The sequence below is a fragment of the Pteropus medius genome, unplaced genomic scaffold (assembly GCF_902729225.1).
Source record: "Pteropus medius unplaced genomic scaffold, Ma_sr-lr_union100, whole genome shotgun sequence".
Lineage (NCBI taxonomy): Eukaryota > Metazoa > Chordata > Mammalia > Chiroptera > Pteropodidae > Pteropus > Pteropus medius.
The window spans coordinates 14,488,005-14,513,173 of record NW_024349799.1 but is presented as its reverse complement, the minus strand read 5'-3'; the positions used below and the strand labels follow the sequence as shown (position 1 = coordinate 14,513,173).

Sequence of the window (25,169 nt, the reverse complement as noted above, 5' to 3'; positions counted from 1 at the left end):
AAATTGCTTACAATGAGTAAACACTAATTTTATTTATTTATTTCTCTGCTTAATTTTATTTTTTAATTTCAAAAATTAAAAAAATTTTCAAATTACAGTTGACATTTAATATCATATTCGTTTCAGGTGTACAGCACAGTGGTTAGAGTAAACACTAATTTTATAATCAGGGGAAAAAAGGTATTAAAATTCGTAGCTGAAACAACAAAAACTGATACTGAAGGACAAAGAGCCTCTCTTTGAATGACCTTCCTTCAGCCCCAAAGCCCTCAGAACGCCCAGACTGCACTCCAAGAGCCTTCCAGGAGACAGGGTCTGGAAACCTACCACGACAAGAAAGTAAGGGGGAGAAGGGCCCATTTACCTGGAAGAGAGAAGCCTGAGTCAGACATAGTCAATGTGATGAAGGGCTGTGGGTAAAGAGGCTTTTGACTTAGTCTGGGTCACTCTGGAGACTCAGGAGTAGCAAGAAGTAGTTATGGGGGCAGGTGTGGACCCACTAGAGCTGTCTCCCACTGTGTCATAGAATTAGGTAGTGAGCTTTCTGACAAGAGAAGAATTCTAATGGAATGGATGACTCAGTGCTGAACTGGAGGGAACATCTATACTAAGAGAGATCAAAGTTATTGCTGGCTCACTCTGAGAGGTGACCGCCAGCTTGAGCCAACCATATAGCAGCCAAACTCCCAGCCAAGTTTCACTCCATACTCTCATTTGTCTCATTCTGATGGTGGCAGTGCCCAAGTTTGTCCACCAGAGTAAGTCCCATCTACTCAAATACCCAAACAATGCTCCGGCTTCTGGCTCCCTCATCCTCCCAGGTTTAAAAAGTCCAGACACATGATAAAGGGAGGAAAAAGTAGACGTCCTCCTTCGGACCTTCTCAGCTCTGGAGACAACAAACTCTCAATGTCTAGCCCTTTGCTAAGGGAGTAGGATGGGGTTCAATCTGGTGCGGGCCAGACAGTGTGAGTTTGAGTCCCAACTCTGTCATCTAATAGCTGTGGGCAAGTCATTTAGCATCTCTGGGCCTTAGCAGTCTCATTTGTAAATCTGGGATATTACCGTCTCAAGAATACTGACAGGAAAATCAAAAGCTATAACTCATATAATATATTGAGTATGTGCCTGGTACATAGAAGGCAATCAATAAACGTTAGCTGCTACTATTCACTATTCACCCCACAAATAATGGACCAAGTTCCTAATGCGAGGCCAGACTGAGGTGGGGACTTTGGAGGGTGCTATTCTGTGATTCACAAATCACTGTCCTCATGGAGCCTCCCACCTATGAGGGGGGAGAGACAAAACACGAGGAAACAACTGAACAGAGAATCAGAGACATGCAATGAGGGAAGAAGGGGATGTCCTAAGACAGGTGCTGAAGGATGGCTTCTCCACAAAGGGTATATTTACTCTGAAATGGAAGCGCGGGGGCAAAGGGGTCCGTATTCCGGACAAACTTCCTCAATGCCCAGTCTTGAGGCAGGAACAGGCTTGGTGAGAGAGAGGAGCTGGAAAAAGCCTGTGTACAGGGGGCTAGGGGAAGGACAGGAACTTAAAGCAGGGCTAGAGGGGTGGGCAGTGGCCAGATCATGCAGGAGGAGGAATGTAGCTTTTCAGCCCAAGCAATGACCTGGCTTTCCCTGGAAGGATTTAAGCAGGGGAATGACGGGGTCCAGTTTTCTTTTCAGGAGATTATTTTTATGATTCATTATCCTAGTTCTGGAGACTGTTATAATCTCTTTGGGTAAACTGGACCAACATAAATGAAACAACTTAGTGGACAAAGCAAGATAGTGTACTACTCGACTCGAACTGTAAATACCAACCAAATGGACGCGAGGTTGTGCTGATACAACTTGGAGGGCTTCGCAGAAGAGGTGACAGGAGCAGGCCTTGAAGGTTGGGAAGATCTGAGCAGATGAAGGGGTGGGACCTGGGTAAGCATGCTTGGCAGGGAAACAAGGAGCCAGGAGCAAGGGAATACTGTTCTCCCAACCCCAGGTGGGTGGCTACACTCAGCTGCACGGCCCCAGGGCTTCGTGAAGGATACAGAGCTGGCCCACAGGATTACTGTTGTAGTTTATCCTTTTTACCTCTACCCAGGAGCCAGTGGAGGGTCCAACTCACCACAGAGTCCCAGAACCACTAATCTCTCTCCCTGCTGCTGAGGGAATAAAGGAAAGAGGGAGAGACCAGTCCTCGGAAGGCACAGGAGTCAGGATTTCTCAGAAAAAGATGGAGAAGCGCCCATGTGCCGCCTATGCAAGGACAAGACACAACAGCTCTGCTTCCTCCTAAACTTCCCACTCTGTCTACAAAAGGGGAAGAAATGGGTGCTCACTCACGGCGGGTCACATGGACAGGGCCTGCACTTGAATGTCAGATGGTTCTCAGGACAAGGTTGGGGATCTTGGATCTCAGCCCTGGTTTCCCTTAGTGGGAGAGGAAAGCACTGGGTGTGTGTTCCTGGCTGGCAGTTATTTTTATCTGGTGAACCTCGAATACAGATCTCAGGTGGTTCGAGTGAAAGGCACAGGTAACCCAATACTGCGCTTCGACCCAGCACGCTCCTCCGTCAAAGTGCCGGCCAGCAGTTCCCTTCTCCCTCCTCTAGCAAGCCTGCTGCAGAGGGTGGGAGCTTCGTGTCATCAGGGGAGAAATAGAGAGGATCCTGAGGGACCTCAGAGCCGACCCTGGCACTTGATTCCCCATGAAGCGCTTCTCAGGAAGACAGGCTAGGAGGGTTCTGACGCCCAGTGGAACTTCACATCACCATTTGTCTCCTCTGTCCCCCAGTAACTTGCCTTGCAAAACGGGAAAGAAATTGGCCCACTTCCTCCACCTCCTATCCCAGAAGGCCTGGAGGCTGCCAGCAAGGCCTGTTTACTATCTAGTCATCCTCCTCCTCCCTGGGGCCCAGGCAGGAGGGCGTCATTAACCTATTTCACAGATAAGGAACCTGAGAGCAGTGGGCCCAGGAACTACAAAGCAAACTGCCAGAATGAGAGTCTAAGAGAGGAGGCCAGTAGTGCCTGGTGGGGAGGTACTGTGGGAGATGGTGCAGCCAGATGCAGTATCCAGCTCATTACCCAGAGTCAGGGAGATGCAGAATTACATGCATTTGGTTTGTCTCCCTTCCTTCACCCCACCCACCTCAGCCCAGGCTTCCAGACCCATTTCACTTATAATCTGAGCCCACCAGGAACCTGGAGGGTTCCAGAAGATGACTAAACCTTGCCCAACCAACAATCCAGGGGGGCGGGAACAGAGGGTCCCGTGTGGTATCGCTGTCTGTGCTGGTGTGTGCACACAGCCTTAGGTACACACACAGAGTCATTTGCATATCAGGAAGTGTTAAACTGAGAACAGTCAAACACTTTAGGAGAATAGCTGTGGGAATGGGGGTGGAGTGATAAGAAGGAGATCAGGGCGTGGGAGGAGGAGAGAGCTTGGAGAGGACATATTTTCTTCTCCTCTGAGCCCCTTTGTCAGATCACCCCCAAAAGCAAAGGGCTTAGCTACAGGGTAGCTGAGAAAGGAAGGCTCCCAGCTCAAGGAGGAGGAGGGAAGGCTAGATTCCTTATCTCTGAGGCTTATCTGAAGCAGTGGCTGTGCAGGATCCTGCCCCCTCTTCCTGGAGCCCTTCTGGCCACAGACCAGGCCTCCCAGCTGGTCCCTCCCTCTTTCCCTTGCTCTTGCCTCATCCCAAGAAAGAACCAATCAAGAGCCCAGGGTGAACAAGCTGTGGGGGAGAGGGGAGGCCCAGGCTCACAGTTTTTGCCTTTGGGGTATGAGCTGTCCAGTGTGAGGCAGGCAAGGAGGGAGTGTCTTCACCCCTAAATCTGTTGTTATCTCTGCCCTGACAAACGGAAATTCAAGTTAGGCCCAATGACAGATGAGAACAGCAAGTTGGAATCTGAGAGTGGCAGGCTTCTGATGGGGACATGCGCCTCCCCTTTCCTCAGGGAAAGGGTGTGTTGACAGAGACAAACAGGCCCTAACCTGCATTCTGTCCCGGCACCACAGCACCACACCGGAGAAAATGATAGTATCAGCTAACACTCTGGCTGAGTTCTAAGAGCTTCATACAAACATATATAATCCTCACAACGGCCTCATGAACAGAATACAGTAAGTCCTCAATGTCGTCGATAGGTTCTGCGACTTGAAGCGAAACCAATTTACCATCAGCTAATTGATATAAATAAGAATTAAGTTTCTCATCTTATCAACATTATAACGAGGACCTGCTGTACTAATATTAGTATACCCAGTGTGCATAAGAGGAAAATGAGGCACGAAGTTTCATTAATCTGCAGGTTCATTAAACTGCGGAAGGCCTAGAGCCAGTAAGTGGTCAAGGGGGGATTCAAAGCCGGGCCCTCTGGTTCCTTTGTTTGAACTTCTTTCAAATATTCATCCTTTTAGTAATAACAACTACCCCCCCCTTCTTTTGGTACAGTAACTCATAGTTTATAAGGTGTATTTCACATGTGTCTGACCAGTCATCTGCCTGTCCTCCTTCCTTCAGTGCATAAGCACCTGGCATTGTACTAGGTTCCAAAAAGGATCACCTGGTCTTCCCAACCCCGTGAAGAAAAGGGAGAAGATAATGGTATTATTTTCATCTTCATATGAGGAAACTGAGGCTCAAGGAGGTTATACGTGGCTTGCCCAAAGCCAGTGGTTTTCAACTCTACCACATGTAAGAAATAATATGGACCAGTACATACACAAACATACAACAAACCGAAGTTTCATGAAATGGTACTTAATATGTGTGATACATGTCGATATTTTCTTTCTCATTTGTTTTTAAATGCCGGTTCAACCTACCGCCTCGTTCAGCCTTGAATGCTCATCTTGCTGATCTTATCAAGACTCTTCCCTTCTGTTCCACCCAACCTCTCTGCTGTTGTCGAGACCCACTAATGGTCGAGATGCACAGTTCGTAAAACAGTGCAACAAGTCTACTATTCATGGCAATCAAGTCTCGACCTCCTCCTGAGCCCAGACCGGAGTCCTTGTTTACCTACCATACTGTTCCTGCCTTGAAAAACATTACTGTACCTTCCAATAAACTCCCGGCGAGATCCACCACAGACTCAGTTTGGTGTGTGGCAAAGTATCCGCACATTTCAATAGTTATTCCTTGGCTAATAATAGATCCCCAATCCCCTGGGACACTGGGCGACAACATTGTATAAGTATGCAAATGTGTATTTCACAATTCTTGTAAGAATTAGTTTCTACTGACCTACAACTACATTTCTTACACTTCCTTTATATCATCATCTTATGTCTCAGACTGCAAAACACCTAGGGAGAGAACTTTACAGGCCATGATCACTCTGCATAATCTCCAGACCCATCTAATAAGCCCTTTCTTCAAAGGCAAAAATGTCTTACATCTGTATAGGACTTCCTTTTAAAAATATTTTAATAATATTCTCCTCCCAGTCTGATTCTTACAACAATGTCTCCATCTTGGAGAGGAAACTGAGGTACCTTCACAGACGGCTGGGGTTGGTCTGATACCTCAGAACTGTGGCATGTCTTGAAGCGGCACAGACAGCCCCTCACCTCACACTTCCTGCCACACTGCCTTGGGATGGTGCAAACGGTTCCAGGAAGGAGGAAGGACCACAACCAGGGATGACAAAGAGGTCTCAACTTGATTGACAGATAGAGACTCCCAGAGCTCAGTGTGGAGGCAATGGCTAGGCCCCCACCAGACAGATCCATAAGTAATGCCGACGCCATGGTCACGGGTGATGGAGTGTTTGCCACCCCCAACCTGGTTGTGCTGCTTCTCCTGCCTTTCCCGGGACAGTCAACAGAGAGTTGGCGCTGAGAGGCACAGTCCCTTTTTGGCAATGACCCTGGCTGCCTGATGCCAAGCTGTAAGCAGAGCAGTACCACAGAGTCCGTGGACCAGAGGACTGGTCCAGGTCCTCCTTCCTTTCAAACTCCAAAAGCAGTTTTAGATCACGACACTGTCTGACAAGAAGGCCAGAGCATATACTCACCAGCAACAGGGCTTCCAGCTGGTTAATGTAGATCTCTTCACTGGCCAGGAACCCTGAGAGGACCAGCTTCCTCATCTCTAGGCCTTTCCCTGCTTCCACCTGTATGAAAGCAAACCAAAAGCCAAAAGCTCATGAGAAAGAAGGCCAGAATCCTGAATGGCCAGTTTTCTTGCCTTTTATCTTTTCTTTAACTAACATTTTTGTTGGGGATAAAAGCCAAATATACTTATTACAGAAAATCTGGCAAACACAGAAATATCAAAGGAAAAGCAATCACCCATATTCCTACTGCTAACATCTTGCTTTCCCTCCCAACCCTTATTCACATTCCTTTATTTTATACCAGTTCATCCATCCATCCACCCACCCACTCACCCACCTACCTACTCAATCTTATAGTGAGCAAGACAATGAAGGACCTGGCCTCATGTGTGAGGGCAATTTAATGGGGAACACAGTTAAGAAGAGAAATCACAGTCATTAGAGAGGCAGGGCATGGTCACATCAGAGGGCACAGCAGGAGCCAGAGGAGGCTCCCAGAGGAAGTAATGTATAAACTGAGAGTAGGGACAGAAAGAACGAGAAGAAAGTGGCCATGGGAACCCCAGCCATGTGGCCTTCTTGCTATACCACTGACTATATCTTCCTGTCCTTGGGGGGGCTCAATCCCACAATGGAAAGGGCTAACTGTAGGGCCCTCAACCTTACCCCTCGCACCATACCCACAAGCATTTCCTGACTGCCTCACTGTATAATGCACATCTCTGCTGTGGTGAAGATCATGCCTCATTTAGCCTTGAATGCCCATCTTGCTGATCTGTTACCAAGACTTCCCTTCGGTTCCACCCAACCCCTCTGCTGTTGTCGAGACCCACAGCATCCCACTCTGCAGCCCGATTCTTCTAACTGGCCTCTGCCTCTCTCCCCTCCCTCTGCTCCACACACCAGAGCCAGATTAACCTTGAGAACGCCACCTTTCACCTGATACTGCCAAGGTCATAACAGCAATACAGCAAAATCTGATTATCTGGGGATTCAGTTAGGTTACCTGTTCATTTATTTATTTATTCAACAAATATTTACTGAATGGCCACCTGACCCTGTAGATACAACAGAAAAAAAGGATACAGTAGTCTCTACTCTCATGTGGCTTATAATCTAGTGGGAGAAAAAGACGTTAAAAAAAAAAAACACAAAAAACACTAAACACAAATATAAATTGTGATATGGGGGGTGTCCAGTCTATTTACTTAAATACCTTCAGTGGCTCCTAGTGCCTCTCCCTACCCTTTTAATCTCCTCACAGCCATTAGATCTCTTTGTCTTCCTAATATGCCAGGAGTGTTTCAGCCTGGGAACTTTGGTTCTTGTTATCCCTGCAGCCTAAAATGCCTTCTCCCACCCTAGCTCTTGTCCTGTCTGAATCCCACCTCTCCTTGCAGGCACAGCTGAAGCTTCTGGCCTGCGGTGTCAGCTCTCACAGGACTCTGTGGCACTGCCCCTCAATCCTGACATGTGCCCTATCTCGTTACCTGACCGGTGATTTCGCAGGGCCTTTGAAGCACCTGCATCACACTCCTGTGTACTTCCCTGAAGCCCGGCGCCACGTGATACCCCTAACATGTGGGTAGCTAACATTAATTAAGCCTTGTTAAGTCCTTTCCACTCTCTGATTTGGCCCTCAAATGCCTCATTGAGGTGGGTACTATAAACAAATGGAAACAAACAAGAATTAAAAGAGGGAAGGGACTAGCCCAAGGTCACAAAGCTAAGAAGAAGCAGAGCTGAGATTCCTCTCCAGTCTTTGAACACCAAATTCCATGCTCTTCCACTGCTCTGATAATTTCCTCTCTCAAGTTCTCTTTTCAAACATCAGCTGTTTACCTGGAATCTCAAACAGAGTCCTCTCCGGGCATCAAATGCACACCCTAAACATAGACTGGGAGAGCGTATGAAGCCATCGGGAATTTTCCAAGTCCTGAGAAGAGCAGCTTTCCCCTAGCTGCTTTCCCTGCCCCAGCACTCGTGTTCTCACAAGCTTTCCCACCCTTTTCTGGGAACTTTATCCTTGGCCTTTCATTAGCAAGCCAGTTAGTAGATATGTGTTGTAGGCTGCTGCTCCCCCACCCGGCGCCCCTGGCCAAGTCTCTAAACCAGTATCTGACCCTGTGATAGAAGAACAATGTCTTGCCAAAGAGGTCCACATCTTAATCCCCCAAACTTGTGAATATGTTCTCTTATATGGCAAAAGAGACTTTGCCAATATGACTAAGTTAAAGATTTTTAGATGGGAAGATTATCCTGGACTATCCATGTGGACCCTATGTATCACCAAGGTCCTATGAGAGGGAAGCAAGAGGGTCAGAGAAAAGGTAATGTGACCATAGAAGGTGAGATGGAGGGGGAGAGATTGATTGCGAGATTGGAAGATGCTGCATTGCTAACTTTGAAGACAGAAGCTGGGGCCACGAGCCAAGGAATAGAGGAGGCCTCTAGAAGCCGGAAAAGGCAAGCAAACAGATTCTTTTCCCTAGAGCTTCCAGAAGGAATGCAGCCCTGCTGACCTTTGTAGACTTGTATGTAAGTGAATAAATTTTGTGTTGTTTTAAGCCACTAAATGTGTGGTAATTTGTTTCAGCAGCATTAGGAAACAGGTATGGACGCCAAGCTTTAGAGGACAATAGTTACTTATTGATGGCTTCACAAGAACCCAGCACTGTTCTAAGCACTTTCCATGGATTAATTCATTGGAAACCCACAATCTGGAAGGTGTTATCATCATTTCCTGAGTCACAGAGAGTAGAAACTGCCAGCTACCTGAAGCTGTCTGCATTACGGATGGGCAGCATGCCCTCCCAGGAAGATCAGAGCTTAGAGCAGGGCCCCTCAAGGCTACTCGAAGAGACCTCCCTGCACATCACACAAATGCTGCTGCTTCTCCAGCTGACAGATGGGAACCCGCCCTCCATGTTGGGGTCAATGCTCCCCTGTTGTGCCCCCTTCTCCTCCTATTCCCTGCACCCAAGGATTTGCCTGAGGACCTAGAAGTCACTTGGGGCACACTGAGCTTAACTGTAGAGTTGGTTGGACTAGGACCAGGGTGATGGCCTGGTGATTTGCAGCTCCCTCCAGGCCTTCATCCACCTGCCATGAGCACCGACCCCTGTGTCAGCCCATTTCACCAAGATCCTCTCCTCAAGAGACTCCCACCTCAGAGTCCAATCTTGAAAGGGCTCCCCAAAAGGCAATAATGAGTCACCCTCAAGATTCTCCCCCACTCTAGGCCACAGTCACTGTTTTGGCTGGCATGAGGGTGGAGGTGATGTGAAAGGATGTGAAATTAAATTGTGTCATTTTACCATAGGAGGGCTGTTCTCAGTTACCACCAAAAATCTCTTCTATCTTTTCTTTACTGTCTTCAGACTCTACATGTTCCTAGTGTAGAATTATCTGGAAATTCACAATTGTTTCTTGACTCCTTATGGGGCTATTCTTATCATTTATTATCATAAATGTCAGGGCTCAACATTCATTCATTCACTCCCCATTAGGTGCCAGGCACTGGGAATACAAGTGAGGGAGACAGTCTCTGCCCCCAAAGAGCCCTCCAGAGGTACCCACATGCCCAGAATCCCCAGTGAGTTCTCTAAGGGTTCAGGGTCCCACAGCCTATGCCATGCTCCTTGCTAGTCTCCCAGCACAGGAAAGCTGCCTTCTCAGTGACACTGTCCCACTTTCTCCCCAAGTGGAGCTTATGAAACACAGCTGCTGTGGGTTCATTCATTCCTAGCATTTTATACAATCTGCCAGGCTGAAAGTCTGTCAGCTTGAGGTCCCCAAATCCAAGAGGTCAGGTCACTCTGGTAGGGACAGTATCTACAAGTAAGGCTTAGCCAGCTCTGGCTGGTCTACTACAGTAGGGCTAAATAAAGCCTCCAAAGTTTGGTTCTAGGCCAAGCCAAGACACAATCTATCCAGGAGCTTTGCTTTCCTCCAAGACAATAATGAAGACTGAACAGGCTGTGCTGCCTGTGATTCAGAGCTTTAGGCCAAGCGGCTCCACAGATAGCAGAATTCAGCTCACGGGCCACATCAGTTTGCAAGGAGCATACTATTTGGGTCTGCTCAGGGTAGATGCTACTGGGTCCAGGGGCTGTGTCCATGCCAAGCATCATCCTCAAGTCAGCTGGCGCCTCCCTGAGTTGAGACAATGCAGGGACATCAAGCTACTCCTTCTCTTCTCACCGCTAGGCACCAGGGATGTATCTTTCAGTTAATTCCTTAGCAAAATATAGAGCCGAAAGGACAGGGGCAACTGCTGGGGGACAAAGCCCAAATTCTAGCTGCCCCACTCTGCTGAAGAGTGGATCCCTGGCAGGTCCCATGGCACCCAGCAGAGTTTCCAAACTTCAGTTGTTCATATTGCAACTTTGCAGTTTTGTCATACTCATATACCACCTACACTATTATTTACTTAATATTGTTCTTAACCACAACTGTCTTCTTAAAAACACAGCCCTATCCCATGTATGACATTTGAAATTATTGGAAAGATGGACGAATCGTATTTTTTATAATATACATTAAAAGATATACCTAACTATTAAAGTGCAAAATATATATCCAGGTGCTGCCTAAAAATCACCTCTCAAATCATCACATATGTGGCCCCCGCTTCGGGAAAACACCCAAATTGGGGACACAGGCATGACCGTCACTGATTTTGGAGGGAGACTGGAGCAGGTGACACAGAAATACAGGCATTTCAGACAATCCATTAAAAGCTGGCACAGAGTAACACCTGAAGGGTTAATGTGCATTACAAAAGGATTTTTATTCCTAACAAATGATTTCCCTTAAATAGCAGCTTTTATATAGCAAGGCCCCTATCGGCTCTACGAATCTTAAATAGAATTGTATGAAAGACTTGGAAAGTATACAGTACTTTGCAGATGGGAGGTGATGCTGCTATTGGTATTTTGTTATTACTAGTCTATTGATTATTAACTTCTCAAAGGGAAGTACGGGTTGAAGGACATGGCAAGCTCCAGTCCCAGCTCTGGAGAAAACCACTGTCATCTTCACATCTGTCCCTCAGGAAGACGAAGCATCTCAGAAATTACACTGAAAACCAGATTGATTTATAGGACTGGCATCTGGACACAGGCTCAGGAACACAATGACTGTTTAAGGTAAGTACTCTTGAAGTAAAGTAATAGCAGAGAGAAAACTGTCTTGGATTCCTACCAGCTGCTGAGAAGAGTATCTTGTAAGAGTGTGCCAAGACCATCCACAGCCCAGGGCAGGAGCACACACTCCAGAAATGTCCCTTGACCACACACAGGCACACACACATGTACACGTGCACACACATGCATCCAGTCAGCCCTGATTCAACCAGAAGTGGTCTCTCTCTCCTCCTCTGAACTTAGTCCCCTTTTATCAGAACCCTTCTCATGGCCCTGACTACTTTCTTGTTATATTCCTATTATCTGTGCACTTGTCCCCTTGCCCTGAACTGTCAACTCTTTGTGAGAAAGGACCATCTCATCTCCTCTCATCTCATCTCCTCCCCCGTGCCAGGCAGAGTGCTTTGAATAGAACACAACCTGATTGTCTGCTGAGTGAATAAACGAGCTTTCTTACCACCTCTCTGCAACCACCCTGTTTGTCTTCTCCCTCTACAGCTGGCCAAGCCTGGGAGAGGAAAAAGGCATCCTAGAGGTGTTCGGCGTGAGATAGGAGGCCTGCAATTCTCCAACGCTCAGAAAAGGTCCCCTCCTCCGACACTGGAGACAAGTCCAGAAACACTGAGGCAGCAAGGTAAAGGGGAAGATTCATAGAGATCTAGGAGGAGCAGCATTTTTAGGGGTGATATGTGACCAGGACCCCTTGGCATCCATGTGCTGCCTTCTTAGAACACCTGAGATGGAACAAGGCAGGGACATGGTAAACCTTCTGCAGGCCTCATTCCACAGATTCACAGGGCACCAGTCAAGCACCAAGCACTGTGCAGCATTCCACAATGAATACAACGTGGCCCTTGCCCTCAAGAAGACTAGGATATACTCGAGGAGGGAGACATCTAGAGTTCCAAGCAGAGTGAAATATGGGCTAAGACTGAGGTATAAGCCAGAGTCCAGGGTAAGGGTGGACCCACACAGCAGCATATGAGCAGGACCCCATCCCTGCTAGGAAGGGTTCCTCAGAGAATGCCCATTAGGAACCCCACATACTTCCGTGGCACACACTACTGAGCTCCCAGCCAATCCCTTGGCCTGCAATCTATTTTTACCTCTACTAGCTCCTCCTCAGAACCACACTGTAGCGTGAGTAGGGCAGGGCTATGCTCCCCACCTTACCGGAGAGACACAGAGGCCCAGGGAGGCTCAGTGACAGCCTCCTGCCCACAGCAATGCTCTGTGCACAAGCCCGCTGGGGTGCAGTGTTGCCTGGGCAGACAGGCCTGGGGCCCATACATGAGTGCTCTCTGTTAGGCAGCCTGGCCTGCAGTCTGCAAACTCCCTGCCATAATTTCTAACTAGCCCTCCCTTCTGGCCACAGAACAGAAAAGAGGTGAGAAAAAGGCTGAGGTTAGAACTCTTAGAAGTGAGCTTAGGAGAAAGAAAGACCGGTTTGGTGTGCCGTTCCTTAGGCAGCACTAGTGTGGTTTTAAGGGGAAGCCCGGCCCCTGGGGAGGAGGCGAAGAGAAGGGAAGGGATTGAAGCCACTCCTCTCCTGCTCTACCTTCAAGGCGACTTCTCTGACAGGACAGGGGTATTGCTGTTAAGAGTGCCCACTGCCCCAGAGTGGGTGGGCTGGGGGCCAGCAGATGCTTCCTGCCTGTGCCCACCTTAAGAAAAATGTCTACCCACATGGCTCCTGCCTCACCTCCCCCTCTTCAGTGGATCCAATTCTTTTCCTTCAAGGAAGCTCAGTGACCTCTGGTTTGCTCTCTCTCCAAATGTTCTCTTGCTTTAGCCCAGATTCATAAGTCTCGTTGCTAAGAAAAGAGTGGCCCCCTTGGCCTGAACTTCGTAAGTGCACTTATCCCACTGTTACCATGGAAACAATGAATTATAGCCTCCTGGTTTCAAGTCAGCCAGCTCCTCTGGGGCAGCAGTCTCACACCACTGACCTGCCCACCAGGTGACTCATGTCACTGCCAGAGAAAGCCCCCAGCACAGCTGGCCTGGGGAAAGCCAACGGCCACTCCCCCTGAGGACAACTGGTCCAGGGGAGGAGGCAGGCACAGCCCTTTTCCCTCAGGAACAGCTGCCAGAGAGCACAGCCCCTCACGTCGTCCCCTCGCAGTAATGCGACAGCCTCTCTCAGACTGAGTGAGGTTTGTGCACCAATCAGCCATTTCTGCTCGCACACAGCTTCACACAGTTTCTGCAGTAGAGAGCTGACAGCCCTGCCCCCTCCCCCGACAAGCATCCAGGGCGTGTCACATTCCCACCTTCACAGCCACCAAGAAGGGGGACCCTGAGCCAGGGCTGGTCGGGGTTCCCAGCTCGCATTCCTCCAGAAGAAACACATCTTCATCCTCTAGAACCTTGTCCAAAAAGCCTATTGCCTCCTCTTCCTCTTCCATTGCAGCCCGAGCCGCGGAGGGCAAACAGGAAGCAGGGTCCACGCAGCAGCAGCAGCAGCAGCAGCAGCAGCAGCCGTTGCCGCCGCCGCCCGGGAGGGAGGCAGGCGGGCAGGGAGGGGAAGAGCGTGCAGGGCAGGCCTAAACCAGCATGCCGGCCTCCCCGGAGTCAGTCCTGGCACCTTGCCACCGGCTCCCGATGAAAGGCTCCATTATGAACCTTTTCCTGCGGCCGCTTCCCGGACCTTCTCAGCGCCGGGCTGCGGGCCCGCCCCGCGCGCGTCTCCGCCCTGAGAAAGGGGAAGCGGGTCCTCCAGGGCAGCCCCGCAGGCCTCGGCCGCCTCTCTGTGGAGCTCCGCGCCGCCGCCGCCGCCGCCGCCTTGATGTCAGGGCTGTCAGTGGAGGAAGGCGCGCGCGGGCGGAGCAGGGAGCAAGAGGCGCCCCTGCGCGGCCACCGGGCCCTTCCTGCTGTGTGCGCGGGCCGGGCGCAGGCGGGGCACCGCGTTCCTGGGCCGCCGCTCCCGAGGTCGGTCCCGGCGCCCCGCCACCGCCGACCCCGGCGATCCCGCCCTTTATAGGCTCTGAGGTTCGCGTTTGCTATTAATACACAGGAAATGCACGACTTCACTTGCGAGGTGGAGCCCTTCCCTCTCTGTGGTCACCCAGCCAGCCGGCTGGCAGAGGCTGCTGGAGCGCGGAGGAGGGGCGAGGAGGCCGCAAACGGGCCGGTCGCAGGGGGAGGTCTGCTTCCCAGAGACAGGCTTTATTTACAGCCCCTCTCCAGAGCCCGGCAAGCCTGCAGGGGGAGGAGCGGAGGAGCAGCTGCCTACACAGCCTCGCGGACGACCAGGGCCAGCCTTAGTGTCACCTTGGGATCCCCACAAGCCTCAGTCTCCTTCTCACCTCTGCCTCAGGTCCTGACACTTCACAGAGGGGAAGCCAAGGCCTGGTGAGAAGCCAGTTTCCAGCCCCCACCAGGGTTGGGGGAACAAGGCTTTGTGCAGAGAAGGCCTGACTCGCTTCGCCACAACAGCACACTGCCGGCCAAGGTCTGCAGCAGAGCCACCTTGGACGGCTGGAGGTTCCACATTTCCTACTCACAGATGCTGCCGAGATGAGCAATACTACCTCCCTGGGGCTCTTTTCTCTCAAGAGAGTCTGCAGCCCAGTACAGCCAACTCCACAGGAGAGGGGTGCACATGACCCAGGACCGGGAGCAGGATCAGCCCTGCCCACCCCCAGCCTGCTTCCCTTGGCTGCTTGAACGGTTACGAATCTGAACAGTTACGAATCCAGAGGGTGAACGGCACATTCTGGTTCCCTAGCCGGGATCCAGAGATGGACATCCATCCACTCTCACGAGAGAGGGGAGCTTGGTTCTATTGTAAAGAAAAGCTCTTTACAATACGACACCTAGGGCAAAGTTGTTGCAAACTCCGGCACCCATGATGGTGCAGATAAGATCAGTGAAGTGAGCCGGGTGAGGACTGGGTGAACTGAAGAAACCACCACTCAGCTCCAGCTGACGGCTGCCAGGGGCATTGCAGGGTCAAGGTTGTCCCATCTTGGATTGTTCAAGAGAAGCTGGAAATCTGAATTATTAGGTGATAGCTCTCTATTTTAAAATGATGGCAGTTAAATTACATTTAAAAAAAAAATGGTGCGGTCTAAATAAAATGTATCTGTGCACTGAATTAGGCCCACAGACAAGGTTGCTGCCTTCTTGCAGCTGGTTGTTTCTTTGAGGGAAAGATAGGGGTAGTGTGGGGGTGGAGGGTGGGGGTTTCCTGAATAGCCCCTCTATCCCTTTTCCTCATTGGACCTGGCATTTCGGAAGCAAATTCAGCTTCACATACTACCAGCCCATCACTTATCTTTGTAAACCTGTATAATATGTGCCACCAACTAGGTAGATTAAGTGAAAACTCAAGATTCCAAGTGGTAAGCCCTGAAACTCCAGCCCCACTCAAGCCAACTTTCCCCTCTCAATCTCCTCCCCCCACCAACCATATTTCCACCCAAGGATTCCCTTGAAATCTTCCTGATGCTTCTAGCTCACAATTCTCCCAGTACAGTTACCAGGACTAGCCAACTGTGGCTCTTAGTGATATAGCCCCACCAGTTTCTTGTGTGTCTACCACCAGCCTCCTAATGCATGTCACATCCTCTGTCAGGTGGCACACCTGTGGCCACAGGGGGAAGAGTCAAACTCTTTGGAACTCATTTGGAAATGAGTTCCAAAGAGAGTCAAACGCGTACCATCCTTGGCCCACCTGGTGTCATCGCCTCTCCTTTCCACGGGGCACCTCGGCTGAAAACAGAGTCCTTGGCTGAGCCTTCAAGATGGGTGGAGGGTTGAGGAGCAGAGAGGAGGGAAAAGGAGAATGGACATGGTTTCTTATCCCAACTCCCCCCAAAAGTCTGTGAATGCTCTAAGCTCTAGGTGGGGCTCCTGCCATTCTATTAAGCAGAGAACCTGTCCTTACCAGTGACAGGTAGCTCCCTGTCACCGAAGTGGAAACACAGGTATATAGGGTAGGCTCTCTGGGGCCTCAGGGCTGACAGGGTTCCACAAAGGCACATGCCACCTCATACCCCACCCTCTCCCTCAGTCCTTGGTTTTCCCCTGTCCCTGCCCTAGCTGGGTTATAAATAGCCAGGGCACATCTGAAGGGCTCTTTCAGCTACAATTCCTCATTTGGTTTGGGCGGGTGAGTCTGTTCCCAGGGCTTGGGAACAACCAGGCCTGGCATTCCCCAGCACACAAGTGTGCCAGCCCAGGGCTCAGTGCCATAGTTTCTGTCTCCCATCCTGCAGGATCTAAGTGCGTGGGATGGGCTATCCCCACGGTCAGACAAGCAGGTGGCATGGGAAAAGGGCCTCAAAGCACAAGGGCCCCTCCTGTGTCCGTTCCCCCACCCAAGGGAGCACGAGGCGCCTTTAGAGGCTCTCCATTTCCATTCCTTACATCCCTATCCAGCATGGCAGGACTGATACCCAAACCCTGAAACCCTGAAACCTCTCAGAAGCTACTCCCTGAATATCCATGGCATCTCTACTCCACCCCATCCCAGTTGGCTGGAAATTCCAATGAGTAACTAGAATGCCCTTCCATCTCCATCGGGTACACAGACTCCACTCAGAGGCCCTCAGTCCTCCCCCTGGAGGGGAAATGACTCACAAGTCCCAGTGATGCTCCCTCCCTTTCCTCTACAAAGGCCTTGAGCCAGCCCTGGACCTGAGCTTCCTCTCTGTGTCCTCCACACTTCACCTACTTCAGCCTGGCTCCTGATCCTCCTCTCCAGAGAAGCAGCCCACTCTAAAGGCCCCTAAATGCCTCTTTCCAAAGTCAGAGGCCTCCCTCTCTACTCTTTGGCCTCTGCAGTCTGGATGTTCTCAAATCCCTCAGCTTCCATGACCAGGTTGGTGCTACTTCTGACAACTGTTTTAGGCTGGCCCTTTTTTCTCCTGCCTCCTATAAATGCGGAGTCACCCATTGAAGACCCAGACCCAGCCCTCTGCTCTGCCTTTATCCCTTCTCATTTCTAGGCCAATGGTAGCTCTTCACCATCTGTAGCTCTGGCACCTTGCTCAGCTCCAAGAGTGACATCTGTGCTGTCAGCTGAATCTCCTCACTTAGAAGTCCCATCAATTGGCCCTCGACTCCACATATCCAGACTGAACGACCCTTCCCCTTCCCTAAGCCAGCTTCCCCTTCTGGCTCTCCACTTCCGTTGGCGGGGCCTCCATTTTGTGACTCTTCCTTCCCTCAGGCCCCACATCCCTTTTACCTAGTCCCTTTGGTTCTTCCTTCTTTTCCTTTTCTAAAGCCACCACCCCAACCAAGGTTCACAGCATCTCACACCTACACAACCACAACAATAGTCCATTTTGACTCCTGTTCTTGTCCATCTATCTGTTCATCATTCATTCATTCATTCCTACCCAGCAAGAAGGCCTGGCATTACAAATATGCAAATCTGGGAGACACAACCCTGCCATTAAAGTGCTCTCAACCTTAGAGGGTGAAAGACACATGACCAAACAAAGCAGTGTTCTCATTGATCAACACAGTAGGGACATAGGACAAAGACACTAACCTCTGCCTGAGAGAAAAAGCTTTGTAGGAGAGTTGAGTGGCTTCTGAGCAGCATCTTGAAAGTGGAAGGGTTTCCAGGCAAAGAAAGGATGGCAGAAGGGGAAAATGTTTTGTAAAGAATCCCAGAAAGCACAGCTGGAGGACAGAAGAGAAAAGGGGTCCGAGATGTACTTGGAGAAGTGGCTAGAAGCCTGCCTTGGAGAGTGAGGGGTGTGGACTCCCCCATGTGCAAGGGGCACTGACAAATACCTAACACTCACTAAGCCCACATTCTCAAAGCCACCAATAATTTACTCTTCTCGACACCACGGCCTTCTCTCACATTCACTGTCAATTTCCTCATTCTCATACCCATTCACTTAACAAGTATTTATTAGGCGCCTACTGTGCAACAGGCATTGTGCTAGGATTCAGAACACAGCCACAAACAAGACACTACATCTACCTCCCTGGAGTTGATAGTCTCAGGGACAGACTGACCACTGTAAGCCAAGGCAGTGCCAGAGGAGAGGTATAAACTCAGAACTGTAGTGCTGAGGTACAACTCTTTCAGAAAGAATAATATGGAAAAAACTGTGATTTTAAATGTTCACACCCTCTGACTCAGCAACTCCATTTTAAGGGATTTTTCTGCAAAAACATTTCTACAAGGGCACAGAGATCTATGTACCAGGTGTTCACTGCATGGGTATTTATACCAGTGAAAGACTGGAAACAGCCCAAATGTCTAACAGAAGGGGATTGGTTAAGTGAGTTACGATACATCCATAAATGAAATATTGCATATAGTCACAAAGAAGAATGAGGTAGATCTTTAATTACTGATACGTAAGATGTCCACTTATTAAGGAAAGTAAGAGCAAATGGCGTAACAGTACGAATAGTATAAAATATGATCCCACTATATACATGTCATGTGAAAAAATAAGGAGAAACATAAAACTAATTCTTAACAGAAGTTCTCTCTGTAGGATGGGACTTTAGGAGACTTTTACTTTCTATATTATGTATTTCTGTAAAGTTAGAATTTTCAGTGATATAATCAGGGAAAATAAATAAGTTAAAAAAAGAAGTGTGAATAAGGCTACGATTGGTAAAGTAGAGTGAGAGTGAGCTTTGGGAGCACAAGACAGGCTCATCTGATGCAGCAAAGGAGGAGTCACAGAAGGTTCTCTGGAGGAGGTGACATTGAAACTCATACCTAAAAATGAACAGGGATTAGCCAAGCGAGCGAGAGCTGCAGGGCAAACAGGACTGTGTGAGGCAAAAAGAAATGAGTTCAGTCTGGGTGGTGAGTGTTCATTCATTCAGTCAACCAATATTTACTGAGCATCTATGTGCGCCAGGAACAGTTCTATGGCACAAGAGTTTGCAATGAGCCAATGTTTTGTTACAAGATGGACAAAGCTTCATTGTAAAGCTTTCATTCTAGTTGGCAGGTTGGTAATGAGGCCCCCAGAGGTAGGCAGGCGTCAAGAGGTCAGGGCAGGCGGGGCCTTTACAGCATTGCTAAGGGCTAGATTTTACCATGGGACAAAAGGAAGGCATAGAAGGGTTTTAAGCAGGGAGTGACATGACCATTCTTCAGTGCATCTCTACCGCTGACATCAGATTACTCTTTCTAAACATTGCTCAACCTGTGCCCAGCAGAAAGCCAAGTCAGCCCAAATAAGGGCAGTGGGGCTCTTACTGATGACTCAGCTGATCAAACTGTTGACAACAACCTCTGATGCTTGCTATCTCCTGAAAGGGCCAGGCACAGCCTCACCTCCAGGCCTGTCCTTGGATTGAAACCCCTTCTTCCTCCTCTCCACCTTTCAACTTTCTTGGTAGAAGCTCAAGCTCTACCTCTAGATTTTCTGGAGCTCAGTACATCCTGGATCAATGAGAAGTGACTTCAAGGGCCCAGTGTCAGGGACAAGCAGAGTCGGCTACAGCTGCAGATGGAATCAGATTTATCTTCCTGATAACTGTGTTCCTCCTTCTGCCTTATCTACCTCTATTATAGCAGAAGTCATTCCAAAAATCTTGTATAGAGTTCAACTACGTAAAGCAAATGTTAGCTGTAAGCCAGTACATGACACTATTTATATAGTAAAATGTATAAACAAAAATGAAAAGAAAAAAAAACTTTCTTGGATTCTGGATTTGAATCCTTGCTCTGCTTCTTGCCAGCTATGTGACCTTGGGCAAGTCATTAAAACTCCAAGGGCCTCAGTTTCCTCATCTTACAAATGAGGATAATTATAGCACCAACTCTGGGGTTGCAGCAAGGACTAGTTCATGTAAGGCAGTGCCTGGCAGATGTCAAGCCCTCAGTAGACACCACCTATGCTCCTCTTCTTTGGTAGTGGTGGTGGGGCGTGGGGAATACAGAAGCGGGGAGCCCTAGCCTATTCCCAGCTATACCTCCCACCTCTTCCAATGCACCCAATGCCCCACTCATACCACTTTCCTTTTTTTACATTCCAGAGGTGCTCCTGCATTCCAGAACTTAGCCTTTATTTGGAATGTCCTTTCTGATCAGTGCCCAGGCAGAACACTATCTACTCTGAGGCTGCCTCCTACATGCTCCCCTCCCTGATTCCTCCACCTGAGATCACATGACTCCCCTTCGGATGCTGTACATCTCTCAAGGCTGTTGTACAGATGGCCTTAAAATAAAGGAATTTTCTCTGTGTATGTGTAGGGAGGTGAGAGGCAACCCCTATTCATACTACTTCTCTACAGCATCCAGAACCACATCTTGCAAAAAGTGAGTGCTCAGAAAATAAGAACAGAAATGACCCTGGGAGGCTTACAGGGCCAGGCAAAGGGTCTCCCAAGAAGATAAAATAAAGGTTCAAGTTGAGTGGGCAGTTCCTATGGGAACTGGTCATGTGATGTGGGCTCCCAGGGCTAAAGGGAACCCAAAAGTCACACAGTCCTACCAAAGATAGAATCTCCTCTCTACCTTCAGTCACCAACCTCTGCTTGAATCCTGGCAAAGACAGGAAGCTCATTACCTGTCCCACTGCTAGACAATTCTAACACTTGAAATATTCTCCTTAATATTTATTCAAATCTTACCTCATGGTAACTCTATTCTCATCCTGCCCTCCAGGGCAACACAAGATCATTTTCTTTAATTTAATTGGGTCCTAGGGTCCTACTCAGTAGAAACTGGTTTCATAGAAACCATCCGCCCAATCTGAACACCTTGACTTACCTTCCCTGGGAGACCCCTCACCTTGCCCCATAAACCTCCTGGGGTCATTGCCATCCACTAAATCTTTTCTGGGCACCTACCTTTTCCCACTTAGTAAATGCCAAATGTCCCCTGAGGGACTGCCTCCCCACCAAGAATCACTGTTCTAGACTAACGTTTCTAACTTCCTTGTAGACCAGTGGTTCTCAACCAGGGGTGATTTTGTTCCCCAAGAGACATTTGATAATGTCTAGATACATTTTTGATCATCACAACTGGGGTTTGCTACCGGCATCTTGTGAGTAGAGACCAGGGATGCTGCCAAATACCCTATAATACACAGGATGAGCTTCCACAACAAAGAATAATCTGGCCATTTCCAGGGCACAAACTTTGCTCTAAACATACAGCAGAAGTAGAAACCAGGCTCTGAGGAGGGAGGACTTACCAGCACTTACCAGCGCTAAATATAGCGGGCCAAGCACCGCTTTAGCTCTATTTCCCAGCACTTCCCTCCTTCCTCAGCTCACAAACCCTGGTGGTGGGTCGGGGCCCACAATGTAGGCTTAAGGGGAACATCCTCGCGGTGGGGCCCAGGGAGAAAAGAGGGAAGATTATGGCCACATGGAAAATGGCCCAAGGTAACTCTAACCCCTTCCCAAGCAGCTGGGTCTTTGTGCCCAAGGTGGCACCTTCCAGAGGGGCCTTCGCCCTGCAAATGCCACTGGGAACAGCACTTCTGACAGGACTACAGCAGGGACAACAAAGTCTGAGAGCAGCCAGAGCTGGGTTCACATCCTGAAAGAGATTCGAATTCAACCATCACCTCGGGAGTAGGTCTTCCATGGGGTGCAGACCTAGCATTGTCACAGTCATTATTTCACTTGATCCTTGCAGCAGCCCTCAGATAGGAGATATTCATCCTCATTTACAGCTGAGGGGATCGAGACTCTACAGGTTGCCCAAAGTCATACAACCAGAAAGAGGTAAAACGAGGGTGCTAAGGCTCCTGTCCTGCAGAGGCAGCAGAGAGTGGTGGTGCCAGCACCCTACCACTGACCAGCTGTGGGACCTTAGTGACCTCTATGGTTTCCACATCTGTAAAATGGGCTCACAGTGGCGCTTACCTACTTCACAAGGTTGTGGTGAGGACTAAACGAGTTAATATTCATAAGTGCTATAAAAGTGTCCAGCATTTAGTAAGTGCTATGAAAGTGTTACTCTTCTTTCTCTTCTTTTTTTTTCTGCCACACAAGCAGGAAGGTGAGGGTCTGTGTGGCTCTCCAGATAGAAGCAACCAGTCCAAGGTTGACAGGAGCATCATCCACGTGAAAGAAAGCGCAAGCACCCACTAGTGGACAAACTAGGTGAAAATGATGGAAAATTGAGTCTCTGGGCTGAGCCAGCCTGCTGCTGGGGTGTTTTCTGCCCTTCTGCACCCTGGTAGAGCAAAACCGCCAAAGGCCGTCCAGCCTCCGTCCCCTGGCGGCTCACTTCTGTGTAGCCAAATACCTCAATGTGAGGACCTCAGGCTTTCAGGGTACTTGTTTCAGGGGCAATTTAAAACCTGTTGGTGTCATTACGTGGGTCAGCTGGCCTCCCTGTCCCACCCCCAAAGACTTCAGGGTTCAAGAGCAGAGCATTGGCCTGGTCGGGTGCACCCTCATATCCACAGTGCCTAGGACCTGCAGGAGATCAGCAAACCTTCACTGAATAAATGTTACTTTGGAAGCAGCCTGAGTGGCAGATGTGAAATACATTAACGAACTATGATCCCGGCACAATGGCAGGGAAAAGGACACCTCAGGTCAGCCAGGTGTGCTTCATCAGGGAAGACCAGCTCCAAGACAGGTGTAAAAGGGGGGATGGGCCAGAGAGGACAGGGAGGGGCTGAGGGTCACCACCAGGGCACTATTTCTCCTTACTTCTTTCTTATCTCCATCTCAACTCAGACAAGCTAAGGAACTGCCCCACCCCCCACCCCACCCCCCTCGAGCCTTAGTTTCATCTATAAGTGGTTGGAGTTGAGAATCGTGGACTCCTAGCACAGCTCCTGGTGTGTAGGAGGAACCAGTTAATCTCTTCTTTGCAGCGGGGACCAAAGATCCAGAAGGGGAGAAATGAAGAGCGAGGCTCCTGAGCCAGAGGTTGGCAACTTGAGGAGGGCATGTCTCTGATTCCACCAGCAGCTGGAAACACCCGAGAGGCATAAAGACCACGAGAGCCACTAACCCACCCAACCCAGGACTCAAACACCGTACGATGAGAGCAGACTGGGATACAATCTCATATGCTTCCAGATCTCCATGTTGCTTTTCCATTCATGTAGCAGCAAATTCTTTGTTTTGCAACCTCAAATTCCAAACCCCAAGTCCTCAGAAGGGACCCAGGAAGGGAAGAAGGAGCAGTGATTTGTCCCAGCTTCATCCCAAGACTGCATTTGGCCTCCCTTCCACCATCCTGGCCATCCCATGGCTTCTTGGTTCAATTCCACAAATACCAGGTGAGCACCCCTAGGGGCCCACTGAGGAGCTGCTGACCATCATGGAGATGATCAGGGCAGTAACTGTGTACACTTCCCAGACAGGGAAGGGCTCAGTGATGGGCTTTAAAAGCTTCACAAGGGAGGTGGTGTCTGAGTGGACCTGGGAGCACTGCACAGGCTCCAGAGTTAGAAAGACCCAAGTTTAAATCACTGGCCCCACTGGCTGGTCTTGGGTAAATTAAGTTACCTCTCTGAGCCTCAGTTTCCTCAACTGTAAAATGATAATCACTGTATCTACCTCACAGAGTTACAGTTAGCCTTAAATGAGACAATCTATGTAAAAGGCTCAGAGCAAGTCTAAGAAGCTGTGATAATGAGGAGGGGGTGGGATGGAGAGAAGGGGGAGAGAGATGAAAATGACAACAACAGTGATCCTTTCGACTCTCCTCCACCCTTAATCTTTCAATTCTCCTCCCAGCTGGAGTTTGAACCTCTCAATTCAGCCTTTTATTAGACATCCTTTGGCCTCCTCTGGGTATCGCAGGAAGTACAGAATGAGCTTGACACTGAGCAGTGCCCACTAACATGTATACAGACTACAATTTGCAGTGCTCGACCTGACACCATCTCATGGAAGCCTCGTCACAACTGTGTGAGGTCAGGAGGGAGGAAATTCTCAGTATCTTCACTTTACAGACGAGCAAACGAGCTCAGAGAGGGAGAGTGATATCCCTCGGCTAGAAAGTGGTCGCACCGAGGCAACACCCAGATCTTCTCTCTGCCTTGTGGCCCCTTTTTACCGTGCCTCCTGAGAAAGGAGACAGAGGAGTCTACGGTTTGTGGGAGCAAGCTTTTCTGTAAAACTATGGTCCTGGTAGAGGGATGTGTGTCCCCACTTGCAGCTGAGATCGAGAGTTCCTGCCCCTTCTTCTCAGGCTGAAACCAGGCGCCCAGCTGAACAGAACTGCCAGTGGTCTGTGGCCCTGGTCCTGCCAGGGAGCTCTGCTCGGCCTGGGCTTGGAGAGAGTGAGGCATCTGCAGGGCAGGGCTTCGAATTTCACCCTGATACCTCGGGCAGGTGGGTGCTGTACAGAAGAGCAAGGCTGTAGGGTGCGTGCTATAGGGGAGTGAGGAGCATGTGTCCTGCCAGAGACCTGGCTTCCTCTGGGCTTCCACACCTGGAGGACCGATCCAACTCCAGAAAGGAGGTTGCAAAAGCAGATTCAGTCACTGTACAGTAAACATTCACTAGACCGGGTCTTTGCAGTGCTCTTGGCTTGCTACCCCTCTAAAAGCTGATGAGAGAACTCTTGTGCACCCCATTCACCAAGGACTGAGCACCCACAGTGAGCCAGGCCCAATGCTGCAGGCCTCAGCTGAGCTATCCAGGTCTGTCCTCTCAAAAATTCTTCAGGTAGTTAGTCCTATTTAGAGATGAGGAAACTGAGGCTCAGAGGGGTTATGGCACTTCTTCCAGTGTCTCATAGATAGAGAGAGCAGATGTGTATCTGTCCAAAGCTCATGTTCCTTCCATTCTCTGGGCTGCTGGGAGAATAGGGCTGTAATAGTTAAGTTTATGTGTTAACTTGAATGGGCCACGGGTGTCCAGACATTTGCTGAACATTATTCTGGGTATGTCTATGAGGGTGTTTCTGCATGATTAACATTTGAATCAGTTGAACAATAAAGTAGATTGCTCTCCCCAAAGTGGGCAGGCCCCATCTAATCAGTTGAAGACCTGCATAGAACAAAAAGGCTACTGAGTAAGT

At 49.4% G+C, this 25,169-nt stretch overlaps 1 protein-coding gene and 1 long non-coding RNA gene across 6 annotated transcripts in view; one reads left to right on the top strand and one right to left on the bottom strand.

Moving 5' to 3' along the window:
• The window catches only part of ABR (ABR activator of RhoGEF and GTPase), a 175,641-nt gene that overhangs the window by 66,195 nt on the left and 84,277 nt on the right, over positions 1–25,169 (bottom strand). For 4 of the 5 annotated variants that reach the window (XM_039886217.1, XM_039886218.1, XM_039886221.1 and 1 more), the window contains exon 3: positions 6,036–6,134. In XM_039886217.1, the coding sequence (XP_039742151.1) occupies positions 6,036–6,134 (99 nt within the window). Of the gene's footprint in view, positions 1–6,035; positions 6,135–13,497; positions 13,633–25,169 lie in introns of those variants that run through there. The other variant, XM_039886220.1, reaches the window with a different exon arrangement.
• LOC120621012 (uncharacterized) lies at positions 16,710–20,407 on the top strand. The gene is made up of 2 exons (XR_005658059.1): positions 16,710–17,051; positions 20,201–20,407. It is a non-coding gene; the product is annotated as an uncharacterized LOC120621012 (long non-coding RNA).